At 34.2% G+C, this 21347-nt stretch overlaps 1 protein-coding gene across 2 annotated transcripts in view; it reads left to right on the forward strand.

The window, feature by feature from the left end:
* The window catches only part of DNAH8 (dynein axonemal heavy chain 8), a 136092-nt gene extending 115480 nt beyond the window's left edge, over positions 1-20612 (forward strand). For both annotated transcript variants that reach the window (XM_061991265.1, XM_061991266.1), the window contains exons 77-89: positions 211-329; positions 1635-1837; positions 2769-2842; positions 5311-5463; positions 7740-7895; positions 10684-10800; positions 11566-11667; positions 12044-12204; positions 15295-15451; positions 15961-16113; positions 16213-16402; positions 19739-19860; positions 20325-20612. In XM_061991265.1, coding sequence (XP_061847249.1) covers positions 211-329; positions 1635-1837; positions 2769-2842; positions 5311-5463; positions 7740-7895; positions 10684-10800; positions 11566-11667; positions 12044-12204; positions 15295-15451; positions 15961-16113; positions 16213-16402; positions 19739-19860; positions 20325-20612 — 1995 coding nt within the window. The remainder of the gene's footprint in view (positions 1-210; positions 330-1634; positions 1838-2768; positions 2843-5310; positions 5464-7739; positions 7896-10683; positions 10801-11565; positions 11668-12043; positions 12205-15294; positions 15452-15960; positions 16114-16212; positions 16403-19738; positions 19861-20324) is intronic.
* Positions 20613-21347: the final 735 nt, after the last annotated feature.

The raw sequence follows: 21347 nt of genomic DNA on the forward strand, positions 1-21347 counted from the left end.
TAACTGCTTAAGAGCCTATACCTTAATACTAAAATTTCTATTTGTAATATCTTAATAGTAATTCATATGGCAAATGTTTTAAATGCTATAGACAATGTTACTTATAATACATCCTAATATGATAACAGACTCTCATTAAAATGTACGTTTACAAGAGGATTTTACTACAGTTGAAATATATTTATATGTGCATTACTGTAATAACTTTAGATAGCCCATAATGAAAAGGGATGGAAAAGTTGGTTTGATAAAGATGCTCCCGAGGAAGAAATTATACCTGATGGATATAGCAATTCACTTGATACTTTTCGCAAGCTTTTACTCATCAGGTGAGCATCTCGAGAAATTTGGGAAATAACGTACATAGTTGCATCACATGTCTCAGTCTGTCAGTGTACTACTATCATAATAGTGTAATTTTAATTAATTTTGAAGTGACATGAAATATTACTTAATTCACTCGTGAAATGTGGTTTAATTCACTCACTTTGGAGCTATCATCTGAGGTGTCTAAAAAGTTATTTCTAGGAAATATTTTTTAGAGGTTTGCTTTTTCTGACGTGACAAATGGAAACTGGGAATCACGTTGCAGCTTTCTCCACAAAGCTGCTGAAAAAGTGGAATGATTCAGATAGTTTTCAGAATGATTTTTAAAATTTCTTTTAAAATGAAATATTTTTGATAACTGTAAGTATTTTTCTTAAAGAAATATATTTTTGAAAATGCAAAACAGGTATTTAAAAGCCCTGTGTGAAAGCTATGCTTTAAATTATTTCGTTGCCTCAGCTAAGATCTCTGTGGCAGGGCTTGGGATAGAATGGATTTCCCCAAAGCAGCATTCAGCTGCCTCATGCATGAGATCATATTTTCCTGCATTCATTGTATACTTTCCAAGTGCTGCAACAAATAAATCAGGAACACTACAAGAACCCCAACATTAATTACTAGACCATGATTTGTCTTTGGAGTGGATTCAACCTGCACAGTAACAAAGGCCAGATTCTGATAGAATACTATATTGCTATATGCCACACACCCTGAAGAGGGAGGGACGCATCTAAGTTCTAGGCTTTGAAATAATAGACCTATAAATTGAAGTCTTGCAAAGTCCTATCTTTTATCCAAAAGTAGTTGTTTGAAGTTGTTTTTTTTCTCACAGGGAAAAAGAAAGACCTATCCCCAACACAAATGTAATCCAATACAAAACAGTTGAATCTATACTCTAAAACACTAATAGCCACAATAAAATATCTGCAGAATTTTACTGAAGGGCAAAAATAATATTATATTTCCCTGCTTGTGTTCTGAGATACAAAACTCTCTTTAAAATGAAGAATGTCTTGACATTATAAAGCCACCCGGAAAAGTATATTCCAGTACAAGTACTTTATTTAAGGCAATATTGTAAGCAACTGAAAAGCATTGAACAGTCATAACTAGAGAGAAGGCTACCGGATCAGTCTATTATGATATATGTAAAGGCAAGCCTATAAACATGTGTGTGTATGTGCACACGTAAACACATATTCATATTATGGGGCAAAACCCTCTGCTCGATAAAAATAGAATTTATCTGGTCTTTGCACTAGGAAGAGGTAGTGAAGTTGTATCTTGGTATGTATTTTAATTCCTAGGTCTTGGTGTCCAGACCGAACGCTTTCGCAAGCCAGGAAATATATTGCAGATTCCTTGGATGAAAAATATACAGAACCAGTCATTTTGAATTTAGAAAAAACTTGGGAGGAAAGTGACACACGGATACCTCTCATCTGTTTCTTGTCTATGGGATCTGACCCAACTATTCAGATTGATTCCTTGGCTAGGAAGCTTAAATTGGGTATGAAAGTAATTATTCATTGTCATGTGTAAAGATACAGAAGGATATCATAAGTAATTTCAGAGAACCTTTTTTTCCTGAAAAGTATTTCTTAAATTCTGTTGCATTATTATTTGTTCCTGAATTGTCATCTTAGAGATAAAATAGTATCTTAAATGAATGACAGTATGCTGAGAATCATTCTGTGTGCATTCGGACAGCAATGTTTTCAGTTCTTTAATAAATTGTTATAATCCTTCCCACTGATGATATTTTTTTAATCTCTATCTGTAAATTTTTTTTTTCCCCAATTCTGGCATGGTGACAATACTGTTTTCTTGTTGTAACTCTTAACTGCAGGTAATATAAAAAGTGAATTTTTGCTTACAAGATTAATTTTCAACAAAAAGTACTCATAAGATTTACATTTGTATATTCTGAACTTTGTCTACATTATATGGAATTTTTTAATAAATTTGCAAACAAATAATTGGAAATAGACACATATTTAATGATATTAGTATTAATTAAAATTGTTATACTCACAAGTGCAATTTTACAGTTATGCAGTGTGTTCATTTACATGGTATCGTCATCCACATTTAAAGAAAAAGATGGATTTATATTTCAAATGCTGTGGCTCACTTCATTGAAATTTGTCACAAATTCCCATTGACAATAATAATTCAGTCACAGCCTTTCACTTCTACAAAAATTGTAAATATTGTGGATGTATATTTTAATGCTTTTTTACAAAGTTTCTATGTTTAGAAAATTTATACGTAGTAGTATATGACAGTGAAAGAATTCTACTTTCATAAGTATATTGTTTTGCATTAAAATGTACTTTACTGTACTGTTTATATCGCTGTGGTTTTTGGACTGAATTGGAATTCTTACATTTTCTCAAGAATGTAGGTTCATTAATCATATATTATCAAATGTGTTGTAGAGTGTAAGACAATCTCTATGGGTCAAGGACAAGAAGTTCATGCACGCAAATTGATAGAGATGGCAATGCAACAGGTGGGAAAAAAACACAAGTTGTCTTAGTATTCTTTTACACCTTTTTTGCATGCAATCTTTAATATTTTGCATTTTCAGCTTACTATCAGGCATATCTCAGGGTTAACAAGTCTCTCTGAATGCCTAAGCTTAAAAACATTCCACGCTGGGATATGCATGTGCCAGTGGAGTCCAAGTAAATACTCAGTGGAGTCCAAGTATATACTTCTGGCAGCAGTGATATTGAGCAGCTTTTAAAAGGTTGCACGTTCCCTTCTTATCACTATGCTGTTTACCAAGGATAAAAGGACATAGTGTCCTAATTCTGTCTTGTAGGACCTGCAAATCCCACCACTTTACTGAAATTCTTTTTTTTTTCTTATATTATTTTCCCTCCCCTAGATATTGCACAGTTTCTGCTAGTTAAAATGGCAAGCACACATATAGCTTAAAGCTGTAGATACAGAATGATGTGCTGGCTCCTATTATTGTCTTATGTTCAATCATAATGAGATGCAGAAATTCTTCTTTAGACTTCTTTAAAGTCCTGCCCTGATAATCTGATAGACTGAAGTGTTTCAGAGCCTTTCCAGGACTTCCTGTTTTTCATACAGAAAAAAAGAAAAAGTCAGGCAATATGAGTTCAGGAAATTCCAATTGTGTCATAAAGTCGTAGAATAACTTGGATTGGAAGGGACCTTTAAAGGTCATCTAGGCAAACCCCCCATGTGATAAGCAAGGTCATCTTGTCCAAACCCCTGTGCAATAAGGGATGCCTTCAACTAAATCATTTCAAGCTAACTGTGAGATATCTTCATTTGAGGGAAAAAAAAAATCTCAGTAGATGATATTTGTTCATTTGACCATAGTACAGTCTGGTTAATTTGTATTTTTCTGTTATGGCCATATATAATACTTGCATATGGCCTTTGCTGCATACTTTCTAGACATGACTCTATAATCCAAGGTTCTCTAGCTAATGCAGCCTCAGTTGTGGAATTTCTCTATATTGTATCCCAGTAACCTTTCAAGTCCTACTAAATGTTGTGACGCCGGTACTGGAATATAGATGTACACTGCTTTGGAAACAGAGAGAAAAAAGAAATCTTTATAATAGATGGCATTTTTTATGATGTACAGATGCATATACACATCTTTCATACGTCTTTGTATTCCTGTGTCTAGAATGGTCATCATCAACTTCCAGTTCATTGGAATACTGAAAGCTAGGGCATCCCTGCCTTTGTTTTGCCCTAAATTAAAAGCACAAGGATAGTCAAAACAGCATACCGCTAGAACTACTAGTAACAACTTCTGAACTGAATGCCTTGGTGGTGCACATCTTTTACAGAGGAAGGGATATGTGAACAGGAGATTTGAAAGAACAAAACAGAATTAGTGAATATGAAGACAAACATCTGTGGTTTTATCCAACCTCTGCCAAAGAATAGATAATATCATTAAAATTTCTGTGTTGTGATACAGGTAGATGATTTTCAAAAACTGAGACTGATTCTTTTGGAACTCTGACAAATTAATTGAAGGTTTTCCTCAAAGAAATGGATTCCCATGAAAGAGGGAAAAAAACTCCTTTTTTTTTTTTTTTAAATATCCATCAGTTCACCATAAATATTTCAATTATAATTTATCACCAAATATTTATTTATTTATAAATTAGATTAAACAAAATTGTCAAAATGAAGTTACAAGCTGTAATGAAATCCACACATTAAACAAAATTGTCAAAATGAAGTTACAAGCTGTAATGAAATCCACACATCACTGTTTACAACTGATTAAATAATGCCCCATTTTAATCTCAAGCTCATGATTCATCGGGCTTCTAAAGTGATGCTGCAAAAGCTGATTGAATTTAAATTCATAAGCAGAAGAGCAGAGGGATAATAAAAACAAACTTTCATGCAATTTGAGAGTTGAATAAGGTAAAAATTAATATGTAGAGGCTGAATTTCATACAAATACATTTATTGCAGATAAACTAATTGCAGATGAAATATTTTATAGTCTTGTCAACACCTCTTTATATTTATTTTATGTTATATTATTTACAAATATGTGTTTTAAAAGATTTATTCCTTAAATTTTAGCTGTTAGTTTTCCATTCACCTCCTTTTAGATCTGATGGCAGGGCTGCTTATCACTGGTGGTTTGCTGAAAAAGAACAGGAATTACTTCTTTTTGCCACTAGGTGGCACTGATACTTTAACTTAGAATACTGGCTCTGCTTAAGTTATTGTGAACAATACGATGTGAAAATAACTTTTACATTAACTTTTCTTATTTGCTTTAAGTTTACCAAATTCATATTAAATCAAGTGATAATACATTATCAGAAATGGACCAAAAGTCAAAAAACTCAAAAAATGTTTGGCATAAGATCAAATATAATTCTAATATATACAGTTGTTTTTAGCTTATGAATAGCTTGTTCTAAGCTTTATATGGTAACAGTCATTATTCTTATTTAGGGAGGCTGGGTGTTACTTCAAAATTGTCACCTTGGACTGGATTTCATGGATGAATTACTGGAGACACTTCTTACTGCTGAGATACAGAATGAGACATTTCGAGTTTGGATCACGACTGAACCACATCCTAAATTCCCAATTACGCTGCTACAGGTTTGTTCAAATACTTAATTCAGGTACCTCATGCCATTAAGATTATTCAAATAAAGTGCAGAAATGGAAACAAAAGAAATGGGGACAAAACCCCCTAAAGCCCCTAAAAGAAAAATGAACTTACCTTGCAATGCAAATATCAGTTTAAACAGGAAGGTTACTTATCAGTAATTGGAAGTAACAGAAACACTTGGATCAAATCTATTGCACTTTATCTGTATCTCTTTTTGCCCAACCATATGCCTTTTGAACAGAGTAATACTTATAATTACACACAGATTCTTCTCTATCTGAAATAAAGGGTAAAGGGGACAGAACACACATGGACAGCACACTGTAAAGAACATAACCTACCAAGAAGTAACCATTTTTTCTTTGGATAAACCATAAGTGATTGTTCTGCAGACCTCATGGAGACATTTTTCATTAGTACTGGGAAAATTGCCTAAATGCTTACAGAGTGGATTTAAGTCACTCAATGATGGTTCCTAGCACTCTCACAGTGTGTCATAATGATAGCTAATATCTAGTGTAACAGCCATGTGTTGAGACTTCTCTGTTCGCAGACTCTTTTCCTCTTAAAAACACTGGAAATCTCCTTAGAGGGTCTAATTCTTCCTAAATAAAAATAGATACCATATCTTATATCTAAGATGTGAAGGGAGGAAAGGGTTCCTTCCTGGAATGAATCTGGGAGACAATCTTCCCTGAGAAATGCATGTCACCATGCAAAAACACTGAATGTAGAAAGCTAGTTGTGTGGACATACATTTTCTTGTATTCTCTCAACATAAAATGAAATCATCCTGCATATCTTCAAGGGGTTTATGAATAGTGAGATATATAAACATACAGTTTGCTAAAAGTGAAAATAGTGAACTGAGAAAGTTGCTAGATGAATCTTCACTGCATTTCTCTCAAATGTTTCACATGTGATTTCCCAATCTATAGTGCCACTTTACCTGTTAAAATATTAACATATTCTTGGATTCTAGAAAATGAATAACTAACAAACCAAAGGTCAGCTCATTTTTAGAAAAAAGGAGAGAATAATTTGCTTTTTTATTTATAAAGAACGTTCATGAAGACTTGAACAGGATATCCTTTAAAATGTGGAAAGATTGGTTAACAAGTGTTCACATTCAGGTCACCATTCTAGTGTGTTCATGAGCAGACAGATCCTTGCAGAAATCTGGAGCTTACCTTTGAGAAAGTTTGCCTGGGCTCTGCAGCCTAGAAAGAAGTTTGTGAAACTGAAGTTGAGAAGTCATTCCTTAAAAATGATTAAAGTTTTTTACCACTAATACTGAGATAGAAAAAATGTGAGGTGAAGTGTCATGAGTGTTTTTCATGCTTACATTCAGTTCATGGTCAGCCTGGAATTGACTAATGCATGCTACCATGTTACCCAAGCTAGGCAGACAAATACCATTGAAGCAGAAAAATACTTAGCTTTAATTTGAGCTCCTTAAGCATTTGCCAGTCTCACAAGGAACAGAGATATTGGTAAGGCCAGTCTGTGTCTGAATTAACAGATTCAAGTACACCCCGTGAACATTATCAAGCGCTGGCATGCAGTAGTCCATAGGGGTAAGTAGTTACAACAGTCTCCGACTTCAAAACATGTGATAACCAGCACTCTTCCAAATAATTTGCAAATATGGACTGACAACTAAAATTTTTTAGCAACCATTTCCATTAGGTAGTTCGCTTCAAACTAAGGGGCTGTGTTTTAAGGGGCTGTGGCAGTTTACTACCACAAATTTGGATTCTGCTGACTGGAGCACCCAGGAATGTTTATAGGTGAAACTAAATCACTGCTGCAGACGTAGCCACAGAATCCAGAGCAACCACTGTCAACACTAAGATCCGATCTGAGGAGAGCTGAGATTTCTTTGTATTTACTGTGAAGTCCGGGGACTGGAAATACAACAGAGTTCTTGTCATCTGCTCTGAACAGTTCTCTTCCATCATTCACTCAAAGTATTAGAGACGGAGAACCACATCCTGCCTTCTGAAAAGCATGGCAACACTTTGAGCTTGTTGAAAATTCTTAGAACCATGGACAAATGGCAGTGATGATTCTGAGCAATGGAACCTCTATTTGTGGCCTAATCTAGTGTGTACTCCTTTTACGTAGTTTATACTAACACTACATATCAATTTTGTATCTACAATGTATCAGCTGTTTACATTTTATAACTGAGTTGTCACGTTTTGTATGTGTCTGCTTTTGTTTCGATGAACAAATCCAGTTTCTTTTTTTCATATTACAGACTGCTATAAAGTTCACAAATGAACCTCCCCAAGGTATACGTGCTGGATTGAAAAGAACATTTTCTGGAATTAATCAGGATCTGTTAGATGTCAGCAATTTGCCTATGTGGAAACCTTTGCTTTACACTGTAGCCTTCCTGCATTCTACTGTTCAGGTATTTCTTACAAGGTTTGCAAATTGCTTTATAATATATGGAGTTACTTTTAATAGAGGTTACTGAAAATAAACATTCTGATATTTATTGCAGTCTCATGTTGCAGGGCTGAAGATTTAATTTCTATAATCTGTGTTTCACGGCTTATTGTTCTCTTAATTGCTTTATAAATTTTATGCAATATTCGTACTATGGACATTTAGAATGAGGTTTTTTTCTCATCTAGCTGTGGCTGTCCAAAAGTTTCTTGTTGGATGTAAGGGAATAAAGTCTCTCAATAGTCAATAAAATAGATTAACACCCCAAAAAAGAAAATCAGCTTATCTGTCTCTTTTTCTGTAAAAGACTGAAGACTATTCTAGGATCACAAAATCATAGAATGGTAGGGATTGATATGGACCTTTAGACATAGATCATCTAGTCCAACACCCATGCTAAAAAGAAGTCCACCTAGATCAGCTTGCACAGGAATATGTCCAGGTGGGTTTTGAAAACATCCAGAGAAAGAGATTCCACAACTCCCCTGGGTAGCCTTTGCCAAGGCTTTCTTGCCCTCTGAGGAAAATAGTTTTTCCTTATGTCTAAATGGAACATCCTGTATTCCAGCTTCATTCCATTATCCCTTGTACTGTCACTGGATACAACAGAAAAAAGTGATGTCCCAACCTCCTGACATCCAACCATTTATATACTTAAAAATATTAATGAGATTCCCCCTGAGTCTTCTCTTCTCCAGACTAAACAGCCCCAGTTCCTGCAGTCTTTCCTCATAAGGAAGATGTTCCAGTCCCCTGATCGTCTTGTTAGCCCTGCGCTTGACTGTCTCCAGAAGTTCTCTGTCCCTCTTGAGCTGAGGAGCCCAGAACTGGACACAGGACTCCAGATGTTTAATTGTCAACCAAGACTCCTAGGTCTCTTTTCACAGAGCTGCTCTCCAGCAAGTCAATCCCCAGCCTGTACTGGTGCGTGGGGTTGTTCCTCCTCAGATGCAGGACTCTGTACTTGTCCTTGTTGAACCTCATGAGATTCCTCTCTGCCCAATTCTCAAGCCAGTCGAAATCCCGCTGAATGGCAGCACAGCCTTCTGGGGAATCAGCCAGTCCTCCCAGTTTGGTGTCATCAGCCAACTTGCTGAGGGTACACTCTGTCCCGTCATCCAGGTAGTTCATGAAGATGTTGAACAAGAACCTCAGGATCAACCTGTCCATTGATTATAAAGGCAATCCAAATGTCTAGCTTAGAGTAACTGTCTACTTTCTAGATGGCTAAAACTAAAATCTGGCACTTTATTTTATCTGTGTCATTGTATTTCTACATTAATTCCAGTCTGAACACAATGATATCTCTACTTTAAAGATACCTAAATTTTGAAAACACAATAAATACTAACATTTTGAGCTCTCTGAATACACATTTTATCAAGGATCTCAAAATAGTTATAAAACACTATTTTAGCCTTAGACTCTATTGAGCTGCTCATATATTCAATGTAGCAAAGATAGTGAGAGGAAGACAAGTTGTTAACAGGTCCTGTTAACACAGAGTATTCTGCATTATTTTCCTCCTACCTTTTCATAAACAGTGAGAAAATTGTTCTGTGTACTGCCTGTTCTATGTACTGTTATGCTGTTCTTGCAGAACTAGAAGATCAAAGCTTATTTAACCATCAGTGCTTTTAAAAGCTATTCTAGGTATTCATCTGTTTGGCAAATTTATTTATAGATTGCCAATTGGCAAGCAATAGATACATTTGCTCTGTGTTTAAAGTGACAAGATTGTTATTGGTGACAAGACTGCTATGATAAATATAGCTTAAGAAATAATTCAGAGAATTTGGCAGAAAATCGTTATACCCTTCTGCAGGGTTTTATTGGTTAATGCTGTCTCATCTGATTATAAACAATACTTGACTTGGAAAAAAAATTAATTGTAGTTCTTTTTAAATATTGACCTGGTAATTCAGGCTCTAAGAAATATGTTAGTACTTAGTTAATTTTTGAATGTCAGTATTACGCTGTGTGTTCATATAATAAATATTCTACATTCTGAAAAAAAAGTCATTGAGGAATGTAACTGAGGTGACTAAAACAAAATTGTGAGAAATCTAATGGTGTTGAATGTTTAAAATGTTTGGGCTGCAGATTATATTCTCTTACTTTTATAGTCAACTATTGTTCTGTTACTGCAAGTGTTATAACTTTATTTTCAAATATGTAAGCAATAATTCATGTTAATAATTTATTGGCATCAGCCTTATAATACAGTTGTCAACTTTGAAAAATGGGTATTAAGACAATACAGTGAAACAATAGGATGAAAAAGGCAACCTAGAAGCCACTGGATAACTGAAGATTAATACAGGAGCCTGAAAAATTGGAACTCTCATTAATAGACAATAGAAGCAGAAAAAAACCTGAAAAGCTATAAAACTTGAAATTATTGAGCATTATGAAAATTCAGAGATTTGGGTAATTCCTTAAATTAATTACTTTATATAAAGATCTGATCATCCACATAGACATAGGACATTTCAAATCTATGACTGATACCTTGATTAGTAATGTTGCAATAAAGGATTCTGGTGCTTTTTCTGTAAATATTTATCCCTCTTGATATAACTCAATAATAAACTTTGTTATTAGTGATGTATATATTAGGCATGTAATGGTTTCCTAGGCTGTGTTTCTTCAGTTCAGTTCTTTAATCCAGTATTATCATTGAACTTTAATAATGAAATAGAATGACATCTTGTTTCATAAACATATTTAATTTTAATTATATTCCTAAGGAACGACGAAAGTTTGGGCCTTTGGGTTGGAATATTCCATATGAATTTAACTCAGCAGACTTTACAGCCAGCGTTCAGTTTATACAAAATCACCTAGATGACTGTGACATCAAGAAGGTGAATACTGAAATTTGCATACAGTATATTGAATTCCTTTGTACAGCACCTGTAATTGCTCTTTTTTTTCATTTTACTATTTATAATAGTTTATTCTTTGCTTTCAGTGAGGCTTCTAATGATCAAAGTTTTACATTCTCTGTAAATCAGCCAAGTTGATATGTTTTGGTGCTATCATCTGTGTAAAACTATGCAATAGTTAAGAACTTCAGAATTTCATCTTCTTGTTTTCAGTACCACATCTGAAATATTAACAGGTATCTGAAATATATAACAGGTATGAGATATTACAATATCTCATTGAAAAGTAAGCTAAAATATTTACAGAGGTATACAGAGCCAATCACACTTCTCTATGGCTGCCATTTGGTCTTCTACTGTTTAACAGAGAATGATGTGCTAGAATAGGCATTCCTTGCAAAGCAGCACTTTTCCAATAAAGATGATAAACTGAGATGATGGAGAGGTAAAAAAGAAAAGAAAAAGAAAGAGGAGGGGCATTAGCAGCTGAGAATGATTTCATGTTACACAAGAAATAATGAAGCATATTTCCAATAGCAGGATCAAGCTTAACTCTACTATAAAATTATAGAGCTGAGCTCAGAAAATACATCAGAAATAAAATATTCTTTTTCTTCCAACTATGATCTTTTCTGCTTACATTTCAAAGCCTTGCAAATTTCAGATGATATTGAAGTTACAGGATAAATACCTTTTTCCTACTTGTTATAACTACAGTCTTTGATTTACTTCACTTGCATGCAGGGGATATCATGGAACACAGTACGCTACATGATTGGAGAAGTACAGTATGGAGGCCGAGTCACAGATGACTTTGATAAGCGTCTTCTTAATTGCTTTGCAAGGGTAGGAGACCTCAAAAATAGAGTTATTTGCCATTTTTGTTGGCAGCTGCAATACAAAAGTCGGACATTCTTTCTGCTGAATGTGTACCTTTTCACCAGTTTGTAAGACTCTGGAGTAAAATGAATTTTTCAAAACATTATTCCTTGGCAGTTAGCTTCTTTCCCTTGATTTCACTTTAGTGAGTGCAGAAACTATTAAAAAGACTTTGGTGGAACTCAAACTTAGAAGAAATAACCCTTAATGATTTACTTGCATGTTCAAGTACAATTAGCTATAGTAGCTGAAAAAAGAGCCCTCATTCTCTAAGAGTAAAAATTAGATAAAAACATCTAAGTAGAAAAGTAATTGTGAATTTTGTCCTCTGGATTTTTCATAGGTATGGTTTAATGAAAACATGTTTGACAGCACTTTCTGTTTTTACACTGGATATAAAATTCCAGTATGCAAAACCCTGGAACAGTATTTTGAATATATCCAGTCACTCCCTGCTATGGATAGCCCAAATGTCTTTGGTCTCCATCCTAACGCTAATATTACGTAAGTAGATCTCAATATATTGAAAGCAGGGACCTTTTGTTTTAGTATTTGGGAAAAAAAATGCAATGGAATGCTTATTTTCCATAGGAAAGATAAGATTCATGTGGAACACTGATGTGTAGATACATAGTTATGAATGCAACATCTTCAGATACATTTTACATGTTCTTTTAAAGCAGTTGAAATTCTTACTACTTACTGCTCATGGGTTTAGAACTTTTTTAAAATTTTAAACCATTGTAAAACTTTTATATGAACATATGATACAAGGTTCTATACAGTTCAACTAGAGAAGGTTTCTAATGTTTTTATGTTTCTGTTCCAAGTACTATATTATTTTTCTTTGCACATTTGAATGATTCTCTGGATTGTAATTTGATTCACAAGCATGTTGTTGGATCTAACTACAATCTTTTGTAGCCATCAGTCCTGCCATTTCCATCATTTAAAAGAAGTATTACAACTGCACCAAATATTAACTCTATTTTGACTTAATTATTTTTTAAGTTTCAAATATGTGTATCATCTTGGCTTTTATTTCCCTTTCCATTTCCAATGAAATTCTTATTAATTCCACCATTAATTATTGTTTTCACTATATCCACATTCATTGTTTCTTAAGATAGCTTTTTGTATTTTTAAACAAACTAAATGTTACCGATGTGCCCAACTGCTATGGAAACCTAGTATCTTCTAACATTTTTGACAAAACAATAATTTCCCTCAATTTTTCACTCTCAAATTTAAGAGGCTGATGCCCTATCAAAAGATCACTGTTCTAAGCATTCTGGGAGAACTCTACGGTTTTATTGTCAACTCTAACTAGCACCTTCCATTGTAAATACATACTTCTGAAGAGAAGAATATAAGAGCAGGTTCTGTTTCAAGTAATTCTTCAATATTTGCAAGACCTTCCTTTCATTACTAATTAAAGAATAGCCAACATTTAACAGAGAACTGAATTCCTTAAGAAAGCCATGCTTGAAAAGCAAAATTAGACTTGTAGGAGGGCTAAATTATAGGAGGAAACTTCAGACTAATGGTATTGGGGAAGCTTTAGGAAGTAGGAACAACTCTTTAATTTCTCTCTAGTACTGAGTTTTTCTTCCACTTAGTACATCACAATATTCCTGCCAATTTAGCCCTTTTCTTTCTGGAGGTTTTCCTTTGTAGCTATTTCTTTAGAGTTTGAGGAAAATGTTCAACAGTTTCATGGTTTTTTCCATCTTATCACAGTCTGTTTTAGATAACTATGCACATGTACTGTCTGTCTGAATTTCATATTTGACACACAAACCAAATAGATTAGCATCCCATCCAATACAAAAAATTGTATTCAATTTCTCCTTAGAATATCCTATAAAGTAATATCAGAGTATGCAGAAGGCTAACTGCTAGAATTGGAACCCTGACTCTTGTGACCTCTCCATGTCCATTACTGAAGACAAGAAAGACTTTATCTATTACTGGAGTAGTGTGACACTTTTCCAGTTTAGCCAAAAGTTTGACCCGTTTGTTCCAACTGTAATTCTTCAGTAAATAGTGATCAATACTTGCATCCACTTGGGATTAACACCTGAAGTCACTACAATTTATTATAACTTGCTATATGAATCACAGGCATTTGCAGTGTTAAGAGGAAGGTTCACATCTCTCTTATCACCAGCTGTTCAATCAGTGAGACTCAGAGTAAGGGTTACAAGCATTAGTATGTCATCTGAATTTGGAATTAAAACATGAGTCCAAGAGAAATTTGATTTTATCTGACTTATGTGTTCATATGTGGTCTTGAATAAATCTGTACATTTTTTTTTAAAATGGGGCCATAAATGGAAAAATGAGTCCAAAGTCAACGGTTATTAAAAACCATGAAAGCCTCACCATTCCTACATTCATTCAGATATTATATCATCTGAGAAACAAACTTCCAGTAGCATTTCTTCTGTTTTTTTCTAATTAGAAATCTTTATTATTGCATTCACTGTTTACATTGAAATGCTGCAGTATCTAATTTACCTGCAGTATCTAGTTTAGGATAAGCTGTAGTCTTATGATACTATCTCCAAAGCTTCGATGCTTTAGGAGATCACATGGTCTATACGATGGCACAATCCTTGGTTTCAAGTCTTATATAATTACATATGATAAAGTAATAGAAGGTGATGGGTGTCATATGAAGGTTGAAAACTAAAACTGACAAGCAAAATCATGCTTTGAGTCAGTATAATGTTCTGTGTCAGGCTCATAATGTTTGTTCCTTAGGTAGCTGATTCCATGAGTTAAATAGGCAATAACAGCAATGCCGTACAAACACATTCGCTGTTGTTTTCTTCTTGCCTCCCATAACTCTGTGCCACAAAACAGGATTATAACAAAAGTACTCCTTTAATTCTGCTTATGTGGAAGAACTGATGTGGTCTACTCTCTTTTACTATCAAATGCCACATGAATTTAATTCACTCTTTTTGTGTTGGCTCAGAACATATATTTAGTTAGCACTGCCCATGCTGTACTATGGAATAGAAGCTCCAATATTGTAAATCTAGCAGTTGAAATACCTCAAAGCAGAATGAATTTACGAGTTAATCAAAGGGCAGCTTGCAAAGTTTTGCCTCCACCTTTTTCTTCTTCTGCATTCCGCTTCTAGGAAGTAACTAAATGAGGGAAATATTCTTCCTTGTTACAAAGCTTTTGTTTCTTCTTCCCAGCTATTTAGAATAGCTGTTCAGAAGTCCTTATCTGGCCTTTACCTTTGTCTTCCCTTCCCTCACTAGAAATCATATCATAGGTGTTTCTGCCACCTCACATTCTCAGCTTGCAGAACTCTTTCTTAGCCCTGAATTAGAAAAACAGGTAGTATATAACAGGGTGTGGAGAGAGAAGTTCATATTCTTTACAACCATGGAAAACCAAATGTTGCTCATGATCAGTGTGTTCAGCTTGGTGCAAGATACAAAGGAAAACAATTTTTGGGGGTGTTTTGATCTAACACACTGTTTTTTCTTAACTTTCAAGTTGTATATTCTACAAAGTTTCATTTAACTATGAAAAAATTCTGTGTAATTAAAACCACATTTCTTATCCTCTCAGATACCAAAGTAATACAGCAGCTGATGTTCTAGATACTATTACCAACATTCAACCTAAAGAAAGTGGTGCAGGACCTGGAGAAACTCGGGAAGCAATTGTATATAATTTAGCTGAAGACATGCTAGAGAAACTTCCTCCAGATTACATCCCTCATGAGGCAAGCTAATCCTAGTTGTTTTCTTACTATTTCTGTAGAGTTTTCACAGAAGACTTTCACAGAAGAAACCCTAAGCTGTAAATAAAGATCATATAGCTAGTAGCAGATTCAAGCAAGGGACTAACATGTTTATCCCTGTCAGCAGGAAACAATATGAGGCTTTTTTATTTAAAATTCAGTTATCTAACAATTGATCATGGAGATATGTAATGGAGACTATGTGTGGACTTTCAAAGCTGCATGTGAAAACACACAAAAAGTCTTTTTGTGACACAGGTCTCCTGGGCCTTTTGGGTGAAGTCTTATTCTAGCAAAACCATGAGTATAATTGGGGAGTATCAGACAGAAAACGTAACCAAAAACTGCAAGAGTTTTAAGAGGGTAAATGTTACTTGAATAATATGAAGTCCACTGTTTATTTTTCTGAACACAAGAAAGTTTAAGATGTCTTATAACGTTAATGTTTCAGGAATTCAGATTTCACTAAATTCCTTCTTCTGCACTCTTAGGTAAAAGCTCGTTTAATTAAAATGGGACAACTGAACTCTATGAATATTTTTCTTCGTCAAGAGATTGACAGAATGCAAAAGGTGATCACAATACTCCGCAGCACTTTGAATGATCTTAAATTGGCCATTGAAGGAACTATTGTCATGAGCGAGGCAAGTAAAGCATATTTACTACATATGGAGTACTGTATGTTAAACTATTACCTTGATTGCTTTGGTTCATATATTATGTCATATATTTCATTCCTTCAGAATTTGAGAGATGCGCTTGATAATATGTATGATGCTCGAATTCCTCAAGTATGGAAAAGAATATCTTGGGATTCTTCAACACTTGGCTTCTGGTTTACTGAACTTTTGGAAAGAAATGCTCAGTTCTCTACTTGGCTATATCAAGGAAGACCAAATGTGTTTTGGATGACCGGATTCTTTAATCCACAAGGTAAGAGTACTGAAAGGACTTGAGTAATAATGTATGTAATAAAAATTTAATGGGTTTTACTTCATGTGTCATTTAATATTACACCTAGAAAAGATGTTTTCATCACTGTCAGAATATGTCATAAAAGCCAAGATGATAAATGAGTTCAAAAGAGAAATTAGATAAAGTCATGGGAAACAGGTCCAATGACAGCAATAAGCATGACTGTCCAAATCTACCAAATGTTGCAAGTTCCCTAGGCTTCAGATTGCCTGAATCTGGGAAGAGTATAGACCATATTACATGTTGTAATATTGTTTCACTAGGCATCTGCCTTTGTTTAGTGTCAGAGCCAGGATGTTTGTACAGATGGTCTTTTAGTCTGACCCACAAACATTTTTTTGTAATACAAGAAGGAAAACATGTAACTAAATAAAACACTTTATCTTGTTGACGTATAATAGCCCAATACCATCCAGCCTCAAAAAAAAAAAAACCACTTAACAGTGATACAACTACTAAAGACAATGTTGTTTTCCTGTGTTTTTACACTGTTTAACTCATACCAACTTGTAAACTGCAAGTATGGAAGAGCTTTAATGTAGAGCAAGGTGTTCTTTATATGCTGTCCAGCAGCAACAGAAAGACTTTTTCACTGTTATAGCAAACATTCAGTGGAGCAATCTCCACAGAGACATGGCAGAGTCCCCATTGCTGGAGGTTTTCAAGATACAGGGTGCTAGATAATCTCATCTAGGCTCCCATTCCCACAAAAGGTTAGATTGGGTGATCTTCTGAGGTCTCTTCCAGTTGGAGCTGTTCTATAATTTGATGAACATGCAATGGTATGTGAATTTGTAGCAGTTATCTTTCACTGAGAATCATCAAACCATAGTTATTACAGTGTTTCCATTTCACAGGTTATTTAATGAAGTTTCTTCAAATTCTTCATAGATGTACTGCAAAGCATCTATCATTATTTCTTATAGCTCGATATGTTTATCTATAGGAAGAAGAAATTGTAACCATAGGTAACAAAACCTGTTCCCTTATTAGATGCATGTTCAGAGAAGAATCTCATTTAGTGTACACAATTGTCCATACAAAATTCTCTTCAGAAACTTCTCCTAAATTACAGCTATGAGATGCCTTTGTTTCATTAGGATTAACCTCTGAAATCCTTTAATATTTTATTAGTTATGCTTTTATTCTTAGTGGCTTTCTGTGACCAGGACTGTAAAAAGTACTAATTTCAAAGTCTATTTTGGAGTGACTCTCAGAAACAGTTGAGGTGCTTGGAGCACAGCCAAGCTATCATTAAAAGATGGCATTGAGATGCCAATCAAAACATCATTTCACTTTTATCATAAATGGCACATTTGGTAAGTAGTCTGATTTCTGGTGTTTCAAAAGCAACACTCATGGTGGTGTAAAAGAAGATAATGGACCAGATACTTTTTACCAAAGCAAATATTTAGCCTAATAGCAAACAAACCTGAGACACAGGTGGTCTTGAACTTGATGATTGCTTCAACCTTCCAAAAAAATAGTCCTGTAGATGGAGAAAGAAGTCTGCTAGGCACAAAAGGTAGGCTATGGCTAGGGGTGAGGTTATATGTAATTACTGTATTCATAATACTGCTCATCAGAAAATTCTGAGTAAATCAAATCATACAGAAAAGTTTTAAAATTGAGTGTTGTGAGGCAGATCAGAAATTGGACTACCCTCTGCTGCCACTGCAGGAAAATCTAGACAGATTGCACTGGTGAATCAAGCTCTGAATCTATGATAGCATTGGCAAATACATTATAATTTTAAAACACAAGGAATGTGTTTTATCAGTTTAGTATAAAGAAATCCCTTTAGAGTACTATAAAGTATCATCAATAATTTTATTTAAACTTGTAATTTTTTTAGTATTGTTAGTGTTCATCTCCTATAAATGAACAGTATCATTATTAAGGGAGAATGTAAGTTAATGGTGATGCAATATTCTATTCAGTGGACATGGAACTTGGACTGAACAGCCTTATGAAAAAAAACCATAGAGATGTAATTAAATTTTAGCAAAATTTAGAAGCCTAAATAACAGTGTTATTTTTATCAGAATATATAGTATTTGAGAATTAGCTACATGTTCAAGTACTACATTAATTGTATTTACATCCCATATGAATATTTTAGCTGTGACAAATATCTTAGCTTCTAATTGGCTTTGTCCTAATTAGCATGTTAAACCACTTCTTAAATCTTGAAATGCTGTCTTCTACTGCATGCTTATTTACTTTCATAATTTCTCTCCTGGCTTGACAGTATTTCTTTTGGTGGTTTCTCCTTTTAGATACTTGACAGCCCACAAAATGCTAGTATTCTTTTCCTTTATGCCCTATCAAGATGGAACTGATGCCATTTCATCTTTAAGTCTTTACAGCGATAACTCTTAAGTATGCAGTTCTTGTTAACTTTTCTCTCCTTGCCTCTGACAACTACCAGTTGTTCATCCAATAGCCTAAATAACAGCTGTTGTTTTTTGGTGACTACATTGTCATCTTTGGAGACACACAGAAACAACCAGGCATTTGCTACAAGTATTTAATATTTGTAGGTTTTTTATAACACATTCAAACCTCTTTGCTGCCCAGTTATTTGTCATCTTCTGCTTATGCTGTTGACACCTTTACCTCTCAAAACCTTTTCATTGCAAAACTCTGCAAAGTCTGTTGAAAACAAGACCAAAATAACCACGTAACTTGCTTCTTGATTGTGTCATTCTCAACTTTCATTTCTGTCTAAGACTTCCTTTTATTCACTAAGAAAACTTTTTTAATCCTTTCTAGGCATTGCCTTGTCTATATTTGCCACACTCATATAGTTATTTTTATGATCACATTTAGACACACCTTTTCTATTTTCCTTCAGTGAAATTTATTGTATTTTTTACCTCTTTCATTAAAAAAAAAAATGGCTTCCTAATTCACCTTTACTTAAATAGTAGCTCACATTATAGATATCTTGTCTGCCTTCAAATTCCGTCTTGAAACACACTTCTACCATAGATCCCATAGTTGATTGACTAATGATAAGTTGGTGTAATTCGATAGCCAAAAAAAAGAGTACAACATGTGATTTTAAAAAATGTTTTTTCTCAGCGTAATACATTCTATGCTACTATTGTCATTGGTTCCTGTTTTGGCCCCAAAGCAAAGTTTGCTGTCATTAGTCAGGGTGTTCATTCTCAATAAGACTCAGAATCTGTCTATAACATTGAGTGCAGAACCAGGCAGATAACCAAGCAAGTTTTAGGGTTTTTCTTGGCATGTGAGATACATAGTAAATTTCTGGCTTAATTTCTCAAGGATTCTTGACAGCAATGAGACAAGAAGCGACTCGAGCACATAAAGGCTGGGCTTTGGATAATGTTACAATACATAATGAAGTGCTAAAGCAAAACAAAGAAGAAATCACAGCACCTCCTTCTGTATGTATGACATGCAAAAAAGTTTCAGTATTCATTTTGCTATTTAATTTATATTGTGCATCATTTATTCATTTTAGATAGCTAGAGGAAAAAGTTACTATTGTCTTAATCTCACTGGTTTTGCTCAGTTTACAAGGTAAATAAAAAAGAAGATTTTAAAAAATTATTTTGCAGTTACAAAAATATTTTAGTAAAGGTATCATTTCATTGTACCACCTCTTGATTTTTGGAATTTATGGTAAACTTTAGATCAAATTTTGTAGTGTGTGGGCTTTTATTGCCATCCATTTCAGTAGCAATATCTTCTGGAAAAGGATGACATAATAGTTTAAAGAGAGGAAAGATTCACTGTCAGATATTTTTTACTGTAAAACATATATTTCTTTTAATGGTTTAAGCCAGCTACTCATTTGACAAAATAGTTGCTGTAGTTTGTGTGATGTATCTGCTTACTCTCCACACAGGAAGGAGTATATATCTACGGGCTATACTTGGAAGGTGCAGGCTGGGACAGACGAAATAGCAAACTCACTGAATCTACCCCAAAGATACTTTTTACTCAGCTGCCTGTGGTACATATATTTGCTATTAATACAACTAGTCCTAAGGATCCCAGGCTCTATGTTTGTCCTCTTTACAAGAAGCCCAAGAGGACAGATCTGAACTACATTACAGTCATCTATTTAAGGACAGTCATGTCTCCAGACCACTGGATATTAAGAGGAGTGGCTCTCCTATGTGACATCAAGTAACCTACTTTACATACCATAACAGAAACGGAATATATTGCACATCCAACCAACTACATGTGTAATTATTCTGCTACTTTGTATTTGGTGGTCATTGGTCATTATACTAGAACTTTCATTTCAGTCTTGGCTTAATGATTCTTTTCTCTGTTTCCAGTAAATTCAGTTTGCCTTGGCTATTTGGTGACAGTTTTAAAGTTTTCAAAATAAGTTTACTCACCGATCGTAGTCTTTGGTACTTCCATTGTATTACTTTAAAAAGGAATATTTGCTTTAAAATGCCATTAATATAAAATAAAACATTGTTCCATTTCAAAAAAGAAAACTGACTTTTTCATCTGTTTTCTTATATAGAGCTTTTATCTTGTGTTTCAGTGATGTATGATAACAGAAGACAACATAAAATATAAAAAATATTTAAGTTCTCCTAAACACAGTCTAAAAAAAAGGTTCCTGGATTCTGCATGATGCATACAATTATTTTATTTGATGCTGCAGGAAACTTTGTATTTAAGACAGAAAAGTGTATTTGATCCAGATTTTTTGCTTAAGGTTTCTCAGGGTTCACTTGTTCACATTAATCTATATAGATTAAGCGAAACTACACCAGGAATGTTGGTGTGTGGAATATCTGAGAGAGATCAGTACATTCGCTGTCCAGTTTAGTCGTACAGGAACACAGCTATAGAAGTAGAACAGTGCCAACTATTTAATATTAATATAATTAAAATAGAGAAC

This window comes from Colius striatus, chromosome 2 (assembly GCF_028858725.1).
Source record: "Colius striatus isolate bColStr4 chromosome 2, bColStr4.1.hap1, whole genome shotgun sequence".
Taxonomy (NCBI): Eukaryota; Metazoa; Chordata; class Aves; order Coliiformes; family Coliidae; genus Colius; species Colius striatus.